This window comes from Sturnira hondurensis, unplaced genomic scaffold (assembly GCF_014824575.4).
Source record: "Sturnira hondurensis isolate 20B ecotype Veracruz unplaced genomic scaffold, ASM1482457v3 Scaffold0008948, whole genome shotgun sequence".
NCBI classification, from domain to species: Eukaryota; Metazoa; Chordata; class Mammalia; order Chiroptera; family Phyllostomidae; genus Sturnira; species Sturnira hondurensis.
This window is the reverse complement of record NW_028081579.1, coordinates 1255228-1270291: the sequence shown is the minus strand read 5'-3', so window position 1 is coordinate 1270291 and position 15064 is coordinate 1255228. Positions and strand designations below refer to the sequence as shown.

The 15064-nt window shown below is 41.1% G+C and overlaps 1 protein-coding gene across 2 annotated transcripts; it reads left to right on the top strand.

Annotated features, from left to right (window-relative positions):
- The first annotated feature begins 7307 nt into the window (after nucleotides 1-7307).
- PNN (pinin, desmosome associated protein) lies at nucleotides 7308-15064 on the top strand. Of its 2 annotated transcripts, XM_037056400.1 has the most exons (10): nucleotides 7309-7498; nucleotides 8168-8239; nucleotides 8610-8678; nucleotides 9680-9752; nucleotides 9870-9964; nucleotides 10328-10403; nucleotides 11460-11615; nucleotides 11694-11832; nucleotides 12562-13221; nucleotides 13306-15064. In XM_037056400.1, exons 1-10 carry the CDS (start codon nucleotides 7386-7388, stop codon nucleotides 14013-14015), a joined length of 2163 nt encoding a protein of 720 aa, XP_036912295.1. In that variant the 5' UTR covers nucleotides 7309-7385; the 3' UTR covers nucleotides 14016-15064. The 2 variants fall into 2 exon arrangements, with proteins under 2 accessions (XP_036912294.1, XP_036912295.1); XM_037056399.1 differs by having other exon boundaries at nucleotides 7308-7498; nucleotides 12562-15064.

Sequence of the window (15064 nt, the reverse complement as noted above, 5' to 3'; positions counted from 1 at the left end):
TTAACTTCCTATGAGTTAGTTGAACCGATAAGAATGCGTATTTGCTTCATCAAAAGCTTTCGTTTCCTACCATATGTTCAATATGAAAAGTTGTAAAAAGAGTGAATAAGGAGCATTAAGATCTTGCTTTTCGGCATGTCAATTTGGCTCAAATACTTATAAAAATTACCAGAAAAAGAGAGTAAATATATCAATTTTTCAGGCCATACGTTTTAGATACATTGAGAAATTCAAATACATTGGATTATGCCTAGGTCTGCAAAAAGCTTTACAGCCATTTTGCCACCAGGGAGTTTCCTAGAAGGGATGTAGTAAGGGACAAGGGAGTAAGCAAAAAACAAGATCTGCCTGAACCAGAAAACACAAATTAACCTGAGGATTAGGAGAATGGGGAAAGCACTAAAGATTTCAGAAAAGCAACTGTCACTGTGGAATGAAGTTCACAAGAATCTGTGACACCCGACAGGTGAAGCTCCATTGGTTGGGCATTGTCCCACAGAGGGAGAGGTTGCAGGTTGGATTCCCCATCAGGGCACATGACTGGGCTGCCAGTTTGTCCCAGGTTGGGGCCCTTAGTAGAGGCAACTGATGTTCTTCTCTCACATGGATGTTTCTCTTTTTCTCCTTCTCTCTAAAAAGAAAATATATATTTTAAAAAAATTGGTGATAGATGTGAAACAACTACAAAGGTGCAAGTACATATGTTAGATGACTGCACCTCTTAAATTTGGCAAATCTGGCATAAATGTGTTGCTTAGCGTTTTATTAGTTATTTTTTTAAGTAATTGACAAAGCAGATTTTTTCCAATTAATTCATTGCTTCCCCCAAATTAACATACTAAGTTTCTTCAAATTGCTGACAACCTCTCAACTCTTCATATCCTTTCACGGGAGTGTAAGATCATGTTCCACAATCAGAATTATAATGGCTTCTTTTCTACATGTCCCTTCTAATATTTAGATCAGTTTATTTGATCATCACATTAAGTCAAGCATAAAAGTTCCACTTAAGCTTTTGAATATACTACTGTAATTTTCCAACCATTTTTCCAGCACTAAATTTTCCCATATATGAAGTCAGGTCCTTTATGTCTCAACTGCATTCTTCCTTCATCACCACCATCAAGGAACAGAAGGAAGCCAAGTTCACCACTGAGGTCAGAGTAAGCAATTGGCCATAATAAGGTGATTTCTCAAACTAAAATAACATGGGGGTCTTAGAATACTTTGAATTTTATTGATTGAATTTAGAGAGGAGGGAGGAGAAGAGGGGGCAGGGAGACAGACATTGATTTGTTGTTCCAGTTATTTTTGCATTTATTCGTTGATTCTTATATGTGCCCTAAATGGGGATTGAACCCATCATCTTGTAATATCAATAGATGCTCTAAACAAGTGAGCTACCCAGCCAAAGTGGCCTTAGAATATTTTGAAGAAGAGAAGGGAAACATTCATTAAGTACCTACTAAATGTTGAACACAGTATTTTAATGATTCCTCTTCCCTTCCCCCACCCCATTAACTAGACTATGTTAAATTGTCCACAATCCAAATACCAGATCCTTTGGAACAGAAATAGATCCTGGTTTTGGTTAACATTAAAAGCATTTTCTTATGGAAATGTTACTGAGGAGACCCAAGTCCAGGGGCTCTCCCTCCTCAGTTCTTGCCTTGCTTACAAGAGAAGAATTCAGGGACTTCCAGCAAAGATGGAGGCGTAGGTAGACAAACTGTGCCTCCTTGCACAACCAAAAGAAGGGCAACAACAATTTAAAAACAAATAACAGCCCTGGCTGGTGTAGCTCAGTGGATTCGAGCACGGGCCTGTGAAGCAAAAGGTCATTGGTTTGATTCCCAGTCAGGGCACATGCCTGGGTTGCAGGTCAGGTCCCCAGTAGGGGACACATGAGAGGCAACCACACACTGATGTTTCTCTCCCACTCTTTCTCCTTCCTGTCCCCTCTCCCTAAAAATAAATAAATAAAATATTTTTAAAATAAAAACAAAAAACAATGAGAACTGGCAGAAAATTGAACTGTATGGAAGTCCGACAACCAAGGAGTTAAAGAAGAAACACCCATACAGACCAATAGGAGGGGAGGAGATGGGCAGCCAGGCAGTGAGGACTCATGGCAAGGCAACAGCTGGTGGAGCAGGTGGTCCCACTTTCGAGCAGATAAACTGGGAGGAACAGCTGGGGAGAGAGAGACCGCACAACCCAGGGTCCCACCGTGGGGAAATAAAGCCTCAAATCACAGATTGAAAACACCTGTGGGGGTTGAGGCAGCAGCAGGAGAAACTCCCAGCCTCATAGGAGAGTTCATTGGAGAGACCCACAGGGTCCTAGAACATACACAATCCCACTCAGGAATCAGCACCAGAAGGGTCCACTTTGCATGTGGATAGTGAGGGAAGTGACTGAAATCTGGCAGAGAGCAGAGCAAGCGCCATTGCTCCCTCTCGACCCCTTCCCCAGATACAGCATCACGAAGCAGTGATGTGGGTTGCCCCGCCCTGGTGAACACCTAAGCTTCTGCCCCTTATATGTAGCAGGTGTGCTGAGACAAAAAAAAAAAAAGAGGCCCAAATGAAAGAATAAATCAAAGCTCCAGAAAAAATACAACTAAGCAATGAAGAGATAGCCAGTCTATCAGATGCACAGTTCAAAACACTGGTAATCAGGATGCTCACAGGATTGGTTGAATTTGCTCGCAAATTAGATGAAAAAATGAAGGCTATGCTAAGTGAAATAAAAGAACTGTACAGGGAACCAACAGTGATAGGAGGGAAACTGGGACTCAAATAAACAGTGTGGACTAGAAGGAAGAATGAAACATTCAACTAGAAAAGAATGAAGAAACAAGAATTCAAAAAAATGAGGAGAGGCTTAGGGACCTCCAGGACATTTTTAAACATTCCAACATCCAAATTATAGGGGTGCCAGAAGGAGAAGAGGAAAGGCAAGATATTAAAAACTTATTTGAACAAATAATGAAGGAGAACATCCCAAATCTGGCAAAGGAAATAGAGTTTCAGGAAGGAAGCTCAAAGAGTCCCAAAGAAGTGGGACCCAAGGAGGAATACACCAAGGCATATCATAATTACATTAGCCAAGATTAAAATGAAGGAGAGAATCTTAGAATCAGCAAGAGAAAAGAAGACAGCTACCTACAAAGGAGTTCCCATCAGACTGTCAGCTGATTTCTCAAAAGAGACCTTACAGGCAAGAAGGAGCTGGAAAGAAGTATTCCAAGTTATGAATGGCAAATGACCTACATCCAAGATTACTCTATCCAGCAAAGCTTTAATTTAGAATGGAAGGACAGGTAAAGCGCTTCTCAGATAGGTCAAGTTAAAGGAGTTCATCATCAAGCCCTTATTATATGAAATGTTACAGGGATTTATCTAAGAAAAAGAAGACCAAAAATATGAACAGTAAAATGACAACAAACTCACAACTATCAACAACCAAACCTAAAACAAAACAAAGCAAAAAAGCAAAACCAAAAACAAACTATGCAAACAACTAGAACAGGAACAGAATCACAGAAATGGAGATCACACAGAGGGTTATCAGTGGGGAAAGGGAAGGGAGAATAGAGAGAAATGTACAGGAAATAAGTAGGATAAATGGTAGGCACAAAATAGACAGGGGAAGGTTAACAATAGTGTAGGAAATGTAGAAGCCAAAGAACTTATATGTATGACCCATGGACATGAACTAAAGTGGGGATTATGAGTGGGAAGGGGTGTGCAGGGAGGAGGGGAATAAAGGCGGGGAAATGGAACAACTAGTAGAATAATCAATAAAATATATCTTAAAAAAGAAAAGAAAATGTAAAAAAAAGAATAATTCAGGTGAGACACAGCACACATAGTGGAAATGAGATAGCAAATTTATTTATGGGATACACTTGAACACAAAACTACAGGCAAACACCCAGCTAGTTTGAACACCACACATATAGAGAAAATAAAGTTGTTAGTAATTTTCTTTCATACACTTGAGCCCCTGGCCACAAGTGGGTTCTCAGCTAATCTGAATGTGCCAACTCTTGGGGTTCAGGGGTTATGTACTTTAGTCAGTTTCTAGGTTCCCCTCCCCTTCTCCCTCTCAGACCTTGGAACAATTATAGAGGTCTTCATTCCCAGCTAGTGGAGACGATACACACAGAATTTCAAGGGCTCCCCTCCTCTTGCGCTATTATAATTTTGCTTGTGATGTTTGGAACACCTGGCAATCCTATTAGCTGGGGCTCAGTACTGCTGAATCAATGGGTGAGGTATGTCTCTCTTTTTTAAGTTCTTTATTAGATTGTACTGGACAAGGGTCCTGCTTTATTTCTCCTTTGGCTACTCATTCCTAGCTGCTACCTAACGGAAACACTGTTTTATTTGGTGTTAGGATATACTGTTACCACGTTCTCCTGGTTCACATATTGCCTACAACATAGGGTTCTAATATGGATCAATGACATCAAGTACGCTCAGAATCAGAAAGAAATATCCATCAATCTTCATCCCTCTTACCTAATTTTACTTTGTTTTTTCAATAGCACTTCTGTGTTTCTAATGTTGGGTGGAAAAGTTTTCCTTCTACCCTTTCAGGTTTGTTGGCTAGTTTACTAATTAGGTTGACATAAAATAGATTAATAGGAGAAAAATATATTTAATTTTATGAATATAAGAGCTCTGTAAAAATGTGAAACCCCAAAGGAAGTTGGGCAATTGAGACTTATACGCTGTCCTAACTTAAGGAATGGGATAGGGATCCGGGGCTCGAGATGATGAGAGGACAATTCACAGAAAGAAGAACAGATACTGCCCTGGCTAGTGTGGCTCAGTGGATTTAATCGTAGGCTTGTGAGGCGAAAGGTGCTTGGTTTGTTTTAGGGTCAGGGCACATGCCTGAGCTGCAAGACAGGTCCACGGTTGAGAGCACGGGAGAGGCAATCATTCGGTGTTTCCCTCCCTCTCTTTCTCCCTATTTTCCCCTCTCTCTAAAAATAAAATAATCTTTTTTAAAAAAAGAGCAGATGTTTGGTAATCAGACTTTTCCCTTGCCATGCAGGTATGCCTTTCAGATAAAAGTTATCTTTCAGATTGTGCACTATAATATTGTACACTTGAGACATACAATCTTAATAATCAATGTCACCCAAGAAATTTATTTTTTTTAAAAATGAAAGAAAAGTTAACTCTGGTAATAGCTCTTCTTCCTTGACCAGGCCCCCTAACTAAATTATTTTCAGTAGTTAGGGAGAGAAAAAAGTTTTTCTTCTCTTTTTTTATATTTATTTATTTAGAGAGGGAGGGAGAAAGGGAGGGAGAGAAACATCAATTGGCTGCTTCTTGTATGTGCTCAGAACTCCCAATTCAGCCATGTGCCCTGACCAGGAAGTGAATTGGTGACCTTTTGGTTTGCAGGACCATGTCCAACAAACTGAGCCACACCTGTCAGGTGTGGGTTAAACTTTTTCTTTAATCTGCTGGGTCTTAATTGCAGTCAGCTCAGGATAATTTATATGTCAACCTGGCACTTTTGGGGGTGGCATATTCCGCTCTTTCACTAGCATGCTAGTTAATTCACTGATTTTTGTCCTCTACCTCCATACTTTCTCCTCCCAATCTCCTTGAGCAGAGAGATCTATAATGTACACTGATGTATCCAAGTTCCTGGAATACTGCCTGGCACATAACATGCATTCATTAAACATTTGTTAAATGAATGATCTTTGCTCCCTGAGGAGTTTATAAACTCCAGAGAAGCAGGAAGCACACTACCTTGTTCTAGGATTTATCCTCAAGGCCTAGGTTACTGCTCATACATCAGAGGAGCATTTAAAAGTTGGGCGAATGAAAATGGTGGCTGGTGGTAAATACAGCTGGCCTGCTAATGCTTGGTGTTGGGGTGGGGCGGGGAGGGGTGGTGCCAGGATGCCTGCCTGAGAGATGGAAAATGAGAATCCAAGCGTTATTTCTAACTGAAAGGGTCAGGCCAGTTTTCCAATCTTCTGGACTGCTAGAGATTGTTATCCCAACTCAGTTGATAGCCCGTGGCTTAGTCAAAACTCTCTCCCAATGCACGATAGATAGATACCTGGTGCCAGCCACTAAGGCTTTTGGTCCGACTGCCCCTCCTGTACCAGCCCAGGAACACCCCAGTCCTTTACCTAACCCACTGTCCCGGCTCACATCCTGAAAACCTGAGGGCCCGACCCAAAAGAACAAGAGACTAACCACCCCCCTATCCTCCCACAAACCCCACTCTTGCCTTCCCCTGGGGGCTGCAGTGGATCCCAACTCAGCCCATCTGTAAGCGCAGCATCAAATAAAGGCACTTAGATCATTTGGTTCCTCCAGTCTCTGTTTGTCACGCATTTCTAACAATAACATTGTGAGAAAATGTTTTATGAACTATAATTTGCAAAGATATTTGCAAACATATTTCTGGTGGCAATGAAGGTACAGGACAACCAGTTGGACAGTATCACACACACAACCAATAGCACCGCTCCCTAGACCACAACTTAAACTAACCAGCTCTGGACCAGGAGTAGAGGCTAATGTCTGCCTCACCGGTCTCATCGTCGCTTTTCTCTTCTATTACAGCCTTGCACAAGGTCTGATCAGACGGTGATTCTAGGCTGGCAAGACCTTGGGACAATAACAGTATCCCCAGACTCAATTTCCGTGTCAGGAAAAACGGGTATTTTATTCAAGCTTTTAAGAGGCATAACACGCGTACAGCGTTTCACACAGCGTCCCAAAATAACTGTTGGCTATCAGATTAAGATTAAGGATTCTTCCTGTTTCTTCATCCTTTGCTTCCCTCCGCCCATTTTGGTTCAACCTAATCTTGGGAAGCCTGCACCGCCCCCTACCCCCCCGCCCCCCGCCCCGCACTCTCTGGGCATGCGCACCACACAACGGCCGCACCCTTTCCTAATCTAATCATTGATGGGGGCGGTGGGAGAATACACTCGCCTCCAGCCCACTTTGATGTGATTAAATGGCTAAGACTAAAGCTCGTCAAAGCACAAGTCAAAAGAGCTACAAAACGCTGCAACCCCCTTCAAGAGAGCAAACCAGCGAGCCCGCGTCTCTGAGAACCAAGGACTTATAAACCCGCCCTGGCACTGCGTTAGAAGCTGAGCCCAGCCACTCGCAGCTAACTGGTGGGGGGGAGGACAGCCTGACGGGCTTTTCATTGGCCTAGAGTCGAAAATTGGAAGATTCTCCCCCTTCCGGTTGCTGAGTGGTTGAGGCCGAAAACAACGCCTATCGTCATTGGCTGAGCCCAGCTGTCAGTCTCCTCGCCTCTGGCGGCACGACAGAGTTAGAGGTGGCCTGTGGAGCAGTCTCGAATCCTGCTGCGGGGAGAAGATGGCGGTCGCAGTGAGAACTTTGCAGGAGCAGCTGGAAAAGGCCAAAGAGAGCCTAAAGAACGTGGATGAGAATATTCGCAAGCTCACCGGGCGGGATCCGAATGACGTGAGGTAAGGGCCGTATGAGCAATGCCGGCTCCGAGAGGCAGCCATCAGACCAGGGTGAATTGGGGGCGGGGAGGGCGACCAGCTATGAGAAGGCTGTAACATCGCGGCCTGTTTCCGAGGCGGCCGTGGAAACCGGTCTTCATTGAGGTAAGGAGTCTCCAAGGCCCACGGCCATAAGTCCTCGGGCCCAGGTGCATGAGGAAGGAGAGCGGATCCAGCGTGCGCCGGTTGGCTTCCAGGCCTGTGGGAAGGCCGGGACTTCGGCTTCCCGCCCTTGGCTGTGCGGACCCGGAACTGCAGCACAAAGCCCCTTTCCCCGCCGCCGACCACCGGGCCGAGCTGGCCCGGAGGCCCTCCGGGGACAGGGCTCGCCGCCTCCCCGCCAGACTCTTGCCCACGTGCAGCTTTCTTGGGGTTGGCAAAAATAGGAACTGATCCAAGGTTGTTAACGTGTAGTGGCGGCGAGGTCAATGTGATTTGTGTGATAACTGATCTTGAAAAATTAAAGAAGTAAAGTAAAATTGTGTTTCCTGCCTTTTTACAAATACGTAGATTTGATCCGTCTTTTGAGAACTTTTCTGGTTTTCTCTTTATGATGAATCGCACCGTTGAATGAAATACATTAGATGTGCCCACACGTGATTTTTACACTCATCTGTAACTATCTTGTAGGCCCATCCAAGCCAGATTGCTGGCCCTTTCTGGTCCTGGTGGAGGTAGAGGACGTGGTAGTTTATTGCTGAGGTAAGATTTTCTTAGGACTTAACTCATATGCTCAGCTACTGTTGTTGTATTAAATTAACATAGTATTTTAAACAAAAATTTATGTTAGAACCAGTGTTAGAAATGTTTATGTTTAAAGCTGTGATCAGCTGTAGTTTCTGCACAGCAGAACTTCATTTACATGCAGAACTAAATTTTAGAGAATGTAGTAACTATGATTTTTGTGTAAACTTAATTCTTGTGGATTTTTAAAAATGCTATAAACGCATCCTGGAGTAAATACCCATAGAAGGTTGCTTTTATTGGAAGGATATTTAAAAATTTAAGTTTTCCTTGAAATATCATTTATCTTAAATTTCAAGTGCTTTGTGTTGGACATTTTTAATCACAGGCGTGGATTCTCAGATAGTGGAGGAGGACCCCCAGCCAAACAGAGAGACCTTGAAGGGGCAGTCAGTAGGTATGTTGAAAAAATATTCTGAAGGCATACCAAATGTGTTTCATTGTCTGAGGTAGCATTCAGATGTAAACATTTAATGAGTATTTTGTCAATGAAATATGTCCAGTCTATAGAAAAGCTTTATATAAGAGTTTATATGAGCCAAAATTTTGAGCACATACCCAGGAACAAAATCTCAATGGATTGAGAAAATACTCTGGAGAATAGCAATTTTCCAGTTTATTTTATACATTAGAATGAAAGAAGGAGACATGAGGGTTACATGAAATCTACTGGTGGTAGATTAAGTAGTCTGGAGAAGGCAAAGCAGGGAAGTCTAGGACAGTATAGAAAGCAAAGTGGAGAACCTTTTTACATTGGTGGACACAGGATAGTTAACATTTACTGAACATAGAGATTGTGTGTCAGAACACAGTAACAACAATGAGGCCTCTGGTCTTGTGCTATGGAGTCTGTGGTTATGCCTTCAAGGGGTCTTGAAATCACTGAGACATTTCAAAGGTATGTTATCCTAGATTCATAAGATAGTGGCTAGAGCTCACCTGACATAAAGATTGATCTTGGCTTAGGAAGCTATTATACCCGGATGTGACTACTTGCCATGTCTTCCCCAGATAGGAATTCCTGAGCAGACCATCCTGTGTGGTTATTTTTGGTCACTTAGACACACAGTATCTCTCGACTCAGGTTTTCATTAATGATAGCTACTAACAAAAAAAATAAAGGTCGAGATGAGTAAGATTGAGAAAATAGTGAATTTCTACTGCTTTCCTGTCTCCTACTACAAAAATGTAGGCAGTTTGAGGATTGGGGAGATCAGAATCTGGATTGGGCACTGATGATATATTTTGTCCTCACTCCTGGAAGAAAGTATAAAATTGGATGGAGACTGATAGAATGAGACTTCTGGAAAAGAGTTCTAGAAAAGATAGTCATTTGCCCTAGGTATGCACTTAAGCCAAATTCTGTAGTGATCACTTAGATTATTTTTTCTACCACAGGCTGGGCGGGGAGCGTCGGACGCGGAGAGAATCACGCCAAGAAAGCGACCCAGAAGATGATGATGTTAAAAAGGTAATTGAGATGAAAAGAACTTCTTAGAGAATAAATAAAGTATTTTCATCTTAGAACACTTCAAAGAATACCACCCATATGCTTGTTAAATCACTAAGATTTTCTTTCCTCCTGCAGCCAGCTTTGCAGTCTTCAGTTGTAGCTACCTCCAAAGAGCGCACACGGAGAGACCTTATCCAGGATCAAAATATGGATGAAAAGGGAAAGCAAAGGTACCTTTTGTGATTTCTGGGGAGAAAAAACTTGACAGATAATGCAATTTTAAGAAAATTCAAGTAGCCCCGGCTGGTGTGGCTCAGTAGATTGAGCACCAGCCTGTGAAATGAAAGGTAGGGCTCATGCCTGGGAAAGAACGGGCCAGGACTCCAATTGGCATGCAGCAGGCAACCAACTGATTTCTCTCTCATATTGGTGTTTCTCTCCCTCTCTTTCTCTCTCCCTGAAAATAAATAAAGTCTTTAATAACGACAAAAATTAAGCAGTTATCCAAGTGCCCGTCCTATGTTTCTTTTTGGGAGATGACAGGTGTAAATGCAGTGAATCCTACTGAAATAGAATTTTCTTCTGTTCTTTAGGAACCGGCGAATATTTGGCTTGTTGATGGGCACCCTTCAGAAATTTAAACAAGAATCCACTGTTGCTACTGAAAGGGTATTTATACAATTTTTTTTGTTTCCTTTACTTATCAAAATAGTTGCATGCATGTTTTTAAAAAGACTCAGAAAGCTCTCAAGATTTAGTTGCAGCCTGAATTGAAGCAAGTGTAAAACATAAAGCTTATTGAACTTGAAAACTTGTTAACTGGTCTTTTTTTAAGGCGTTATGAACCAATTGAGTGAACTTCTTTGTAGTGGGAAGAACTCTGGTCTGTGACTCAAGAGAACCTGAGCTCTGCCTTCAGCTCTCTGTCAACTTTGTTTTGTGGTCTTGAACAAGTCCCTTTAGGCTGCAAAGTACTTTTTCTTGAGCAAGGGTATTGAACTCATCATTGCTACTAGTTTCAGTAATTCTAACTTTTTAGACTTATTTACATGCTATGGGGTAATACTTAGCATTCTAGAAGCAAAAGCTTAAATGTTTACTGCCCTCCATAGTTTATTGAACTGTGTCATCTTTGTAGTAGCTTATATTTTGCTGAAGGTCTGTAGAGTTGAATACCCAAAGCCCTGCTTCTCAGGGGAGAACTTACGGAGGAAAGGGAGATAACAGTTCAGTTATAGGAGATTAATAAACTTAATTCAGCTTTTGTGTGTTAACTTTACTAGACAATATAAAAAGCTTAAAGGCATTTTAATGTGAAGAGTAAGCATTTTTTTAATAGGTGGAGAGAGAAGGTATGACATTAACTACATTAGGACATTGTATCTGTCATTTTTATTTAAGAAGAATAACTGAAGACAACTTATAAAGACACTTTTCTGTGTGCACTTAATTTATGAATCTTACCTCAAAGTCGTGTTGGAATGGAACTATTACTGATGTTGCCTGATGGCTTTAAAATTCAGATGTTTACACAGAAAAACTTCAGTTCCCATTTTCTGAAAGAAATGTCAGTAGTCTCGAATGCTAAGTAGTAGTACCAAGTTTGAATTAGTTGGTACCCTAAATTGCAAATGTGAAACTTATATGCAGATAACTTAGTAAAATTGTAATGCTTCACATAATCAGGATATGTAGTAAGATTTTAAAGTTCATTTTTATCTTTAGCAAAAAAGACGCCAGGAAATTGAACAAAAACTTGAAGTGCAGGCAGAAGAAGAGAGGAAGCAGGTTGAAAATGAGAGGAGAGAACTCTTTGAAGAGAGGCGTGCTAAACAGACGGAACTGCGGCTTTTGGAACAGAAGGTTGAGCTTGCGCAGCTGGTGAGTAGTACTTTAGAATTCTAAAATTGGTGATCTTTCATGTTTACAAAAACACTGACCTTTTAACCTTTTCTTTAGCAAGAAGAATGGAATGAGCACAATGCCAAGATAATTAAATATATAAGAACTAAGACAAAGCCCCATTTGTTCTATATTCCTGGAAGAATGTGTCCAGCTACCCAAAAACTAATAGAAGAGTCACAGAGAAAAATGAATGGTAAGTGTACATGAAGAGAGCCATTAAAATATTCCTAACGCAAAAGGTAACACATTTGTTTGTTTCCTATAGTAGGTTGTGATTTAACAGTTGATTGTTAAAATACGATGCTAATGTGTTTGGAGTGTGGGAGCATTTGTTTATGATGGAGTTTAACCAGAAACTTATATTTTGTAGGTGGTGCTTAATACATGAGCATTTCTTATGCATTTGAGTGGTATGACTTTTGCCTGATACTTTTTAGTAGCCAGACGTAAATACTAATGCAGCAAGAAAAGTTGGACTTGAGAACATCAGTGTAGTCCAAAGAGGGAGGAGCACACGTGGAAGGCTAGACACTGCTAAGATGGTGATGAGATGACATTCCTTCATAGGATCAGGAAAATTAATGCATGATATACCATTGAAAGTGATTGTTTGAAGGAAGTTTTGCTGTTTTACAACTAGCATGAAGTTAAATAGCCAGAGATTGTCCTTTTTGTCCATCACTTAGAAAATATGTAGTTTTTGCCTGGGACTAATTTATATATAGGTTTGGGGTGGATTATTTCATTTGTTGTTTTATGTCAATTTGTAATTACTTACTTGGCATAGTTAGTTTTCTGTCATCATTTCTTTACAAAAAGACGTATAGATAAAACTCAAGGACGATTTGTAGCCAGGGGTCAAATTGTGACTTATTTGCTTAACCGTAGTAAATTTTTACACGTGTAAATTTTTATTCTTTAGCTTTATTTGAAGGTAGACGCCTCGAATTTGCAGAACAAATAAATAAAATGGAGGCTAGGCCTAGAAGACAATCAATGAAGGAAAAAGAGCAACAGGTGGTGCGAAATGAAGAACAGAAGGCGGAACAAGAAGAGGGTAAGGTGGCTCAGCGAGAGGAAGAGTTGGAGGAGACAGGTAATCAGCACAATGATGTAGAAATAGAGGAAGCAGTAGAGGAAGAGGAAAAGGAAATAAGTATAGTTCATAGTGATGCAGAGAAAGAACAGGAGGAGGAGGAACAAAAACAGGAGATGGAGGTTAAGATGGAAGAGGAAACTGAGGTAAGGGAAAGTGAGAAGCAGCAGGATAGTCAGCCTGAAGTTATGGATGTGCTAGAGATGGTGGAGAGTGTCAAAAATGTAATTGCTGAGCAGGAGGTAATGGAAACTCAACAGGTTGAAAGTGTAGAACCTTCAGAAAATGAAACTAACAAGGAACTGGAGTCAGAAATGGAATTTGAAGTTGAGCCAGATAAAGAATGCAAGTCTCTTTCTCCTGCAAAAGAGAATGCTAATGCTCTAGAAATGGAAAATGAGCCTGAGGACAAAGAAGAGAAAGAATCTGAGCCTCAACCTGAGCCTATGGCTTTAGCTCAGCCCCTGCCTCAGCCTCAGCCTCAGCCTCAGCCTCAGCCTCAGCCTCAGCCTCAGCCTCAGTCTCAGCCTCAGCCTCAGCCTCAGCCCCAGCCTCAGCCTCAGCCTCAGCCTCAGCCTCAGCCCCAGCCCCAGCCCCAACCAGTAGTCCAGCCCCAACCTTCCTCTCAACCTGAGGTTTTGCCATTAGCTGTTTTAGAGTCATCACCTCAGGTTATTCAGGAGCAAGGGCATTTACTACCTGAGAGGAAGGAGATGCCCGTAGAGTCTGTAAAACTTACTGAGATGGCATTAGAGCCACTCTTGACAGTACATTCAGAGAGCAAATCCAAAACCAAAACCAGGAGCAGAAGTAGAGGTCGAGCTAGAAATAAAACGAGCAAGAGTAGAAGTCGGAGCAGCAGCAGCAGTAGTTCTAGTAGCAGTTCAACCAGTAGCAGCAGTGGAAGCAGTTCCAGCAGTGGCAGTAGTAGTAGTCGAAGTAGTTCCAGTAGCAGCTCCAGTACCAGCGGCAGCAGCAGCAGAGATAGCAGCAGCAGCACCAGTAGTAGTAGTGAGAGCAGAAGTCGGAGTAGGGGGCGGGGACATAATAGAGACAGAAAGCACAGGAGGAGCGTGGATAGGAAGCGAAGGGATACATCAGGACTAGAAAGGAGTCACAAATCTTCAAAAGGTGGCAGTAGTAGAGATACAAAAGGATCAAAGGATAAGAATTCCCGGTCCGACAGAAAGAGGTCTATATCTGAGAGTAGTCGATCAGGCAAAAGATCTTCAAGAAGTGAAAGAGACCGAAAATCAGACAGGAAAGACAAAAGGCGTTAATGGAAGAAGCCAGGCTTTCTTAGCCAATTTGCAGCAGAAGATTTCTTGATGAGTAAAAGGATTACCTTTCCTTGTAAGGAGGATGCTGCCTTAAGAATTGCATGTTGTAAAAAAATCTTTTTGGAAAATACAGACTTTGTTTACCAGACATTCTTGTACTTTTTGCATAATTTTGTAAGAGTTATTTATCAAAATTATGTGAGGTCCCAAAATATGTAAAAAAAATAATTATAATAAAAAAGATTAACATCCCTTGTCATCTTTTTTAAATATCCTATACTCTTCAGCAAGAATCTGTATATTTTAATAGGTAAATCTTTGAGTTTGTTCCCTTCTAATTCTGTATCATATGTTGTTTTTGTAGAAATAAATGTGCATTTCTTTCAGTAGTTTTGGGATATCTTCAACACTTGTATAATAAATAGCCCCTTGATATAATTTTCAGCTTTTGTCACTAGATACTGAACATGGTTAGAATGTCTGAAGGTTTCCCTACTTTTCTTTGCCTTAGAAAATTATTTTGCATTGTCAAAGTCAGGTCTTTGCAGCTTTGGGGGGGGGCATAGTTCTTAAAATTTACTACTTTTTCTAATTTCCCTCATTTTCATCAAAACATTTCCCTGTTTCTCATATTTACACCATATATTTGGTATATAAATTAAAACTATAATTTGGTTGGCATTTTCCTCACGATTATGGGAGCATCATTCTTCTGTTTTCATTTGTGACACAGCATATGCATCTGTTAAAATAATCACTTCTTTCCAGGGGAGGGAGGTAGAAAAATATATTCTAAACTTGGTTTTTGAGTTTGTGGTCTTGTCTTAACCTTTGTGTTGGCTCTAACTGAAACATGCCAGTAAGTGTTTTCAAGAATTTTTGTTTAAGTATTGTATGAAAAGTTTACAAAATAAAGTTCATTTACACTTGAATCTGTAAACAAGATAACACAAGTGTACCAAGTGATTATTACTTTAATTTTATAAATTTGTATGAATTTGGAGTATCTGTTGCCCATTACATGTGCAAATAAATGTGGCTTAGACTTG

Coding starts and splice junctions, on each gene's coding strand:
- PNN (XM_037056399.1), top strand. CDS start 7,386: ATGGCGGTCGCAGTGAGAACTTTGCAGGAGCAGCTGGAAAAGGCCAAA. Junction 8,240..8,609: donor CGTGGTAGTTTATTGCTGAG/GTAAGATTTTCT, acceptor TTTTAATCACAG/GCGTGGATTCTCAGATAGTG. Junction 8,679..9,679: donor CTTGAAGGGGCAGTCAGTAG/GTATGTTGAAAA, acceptor TTTCTACCACAG/GCTGGGCGGGGAGCGTCGGA.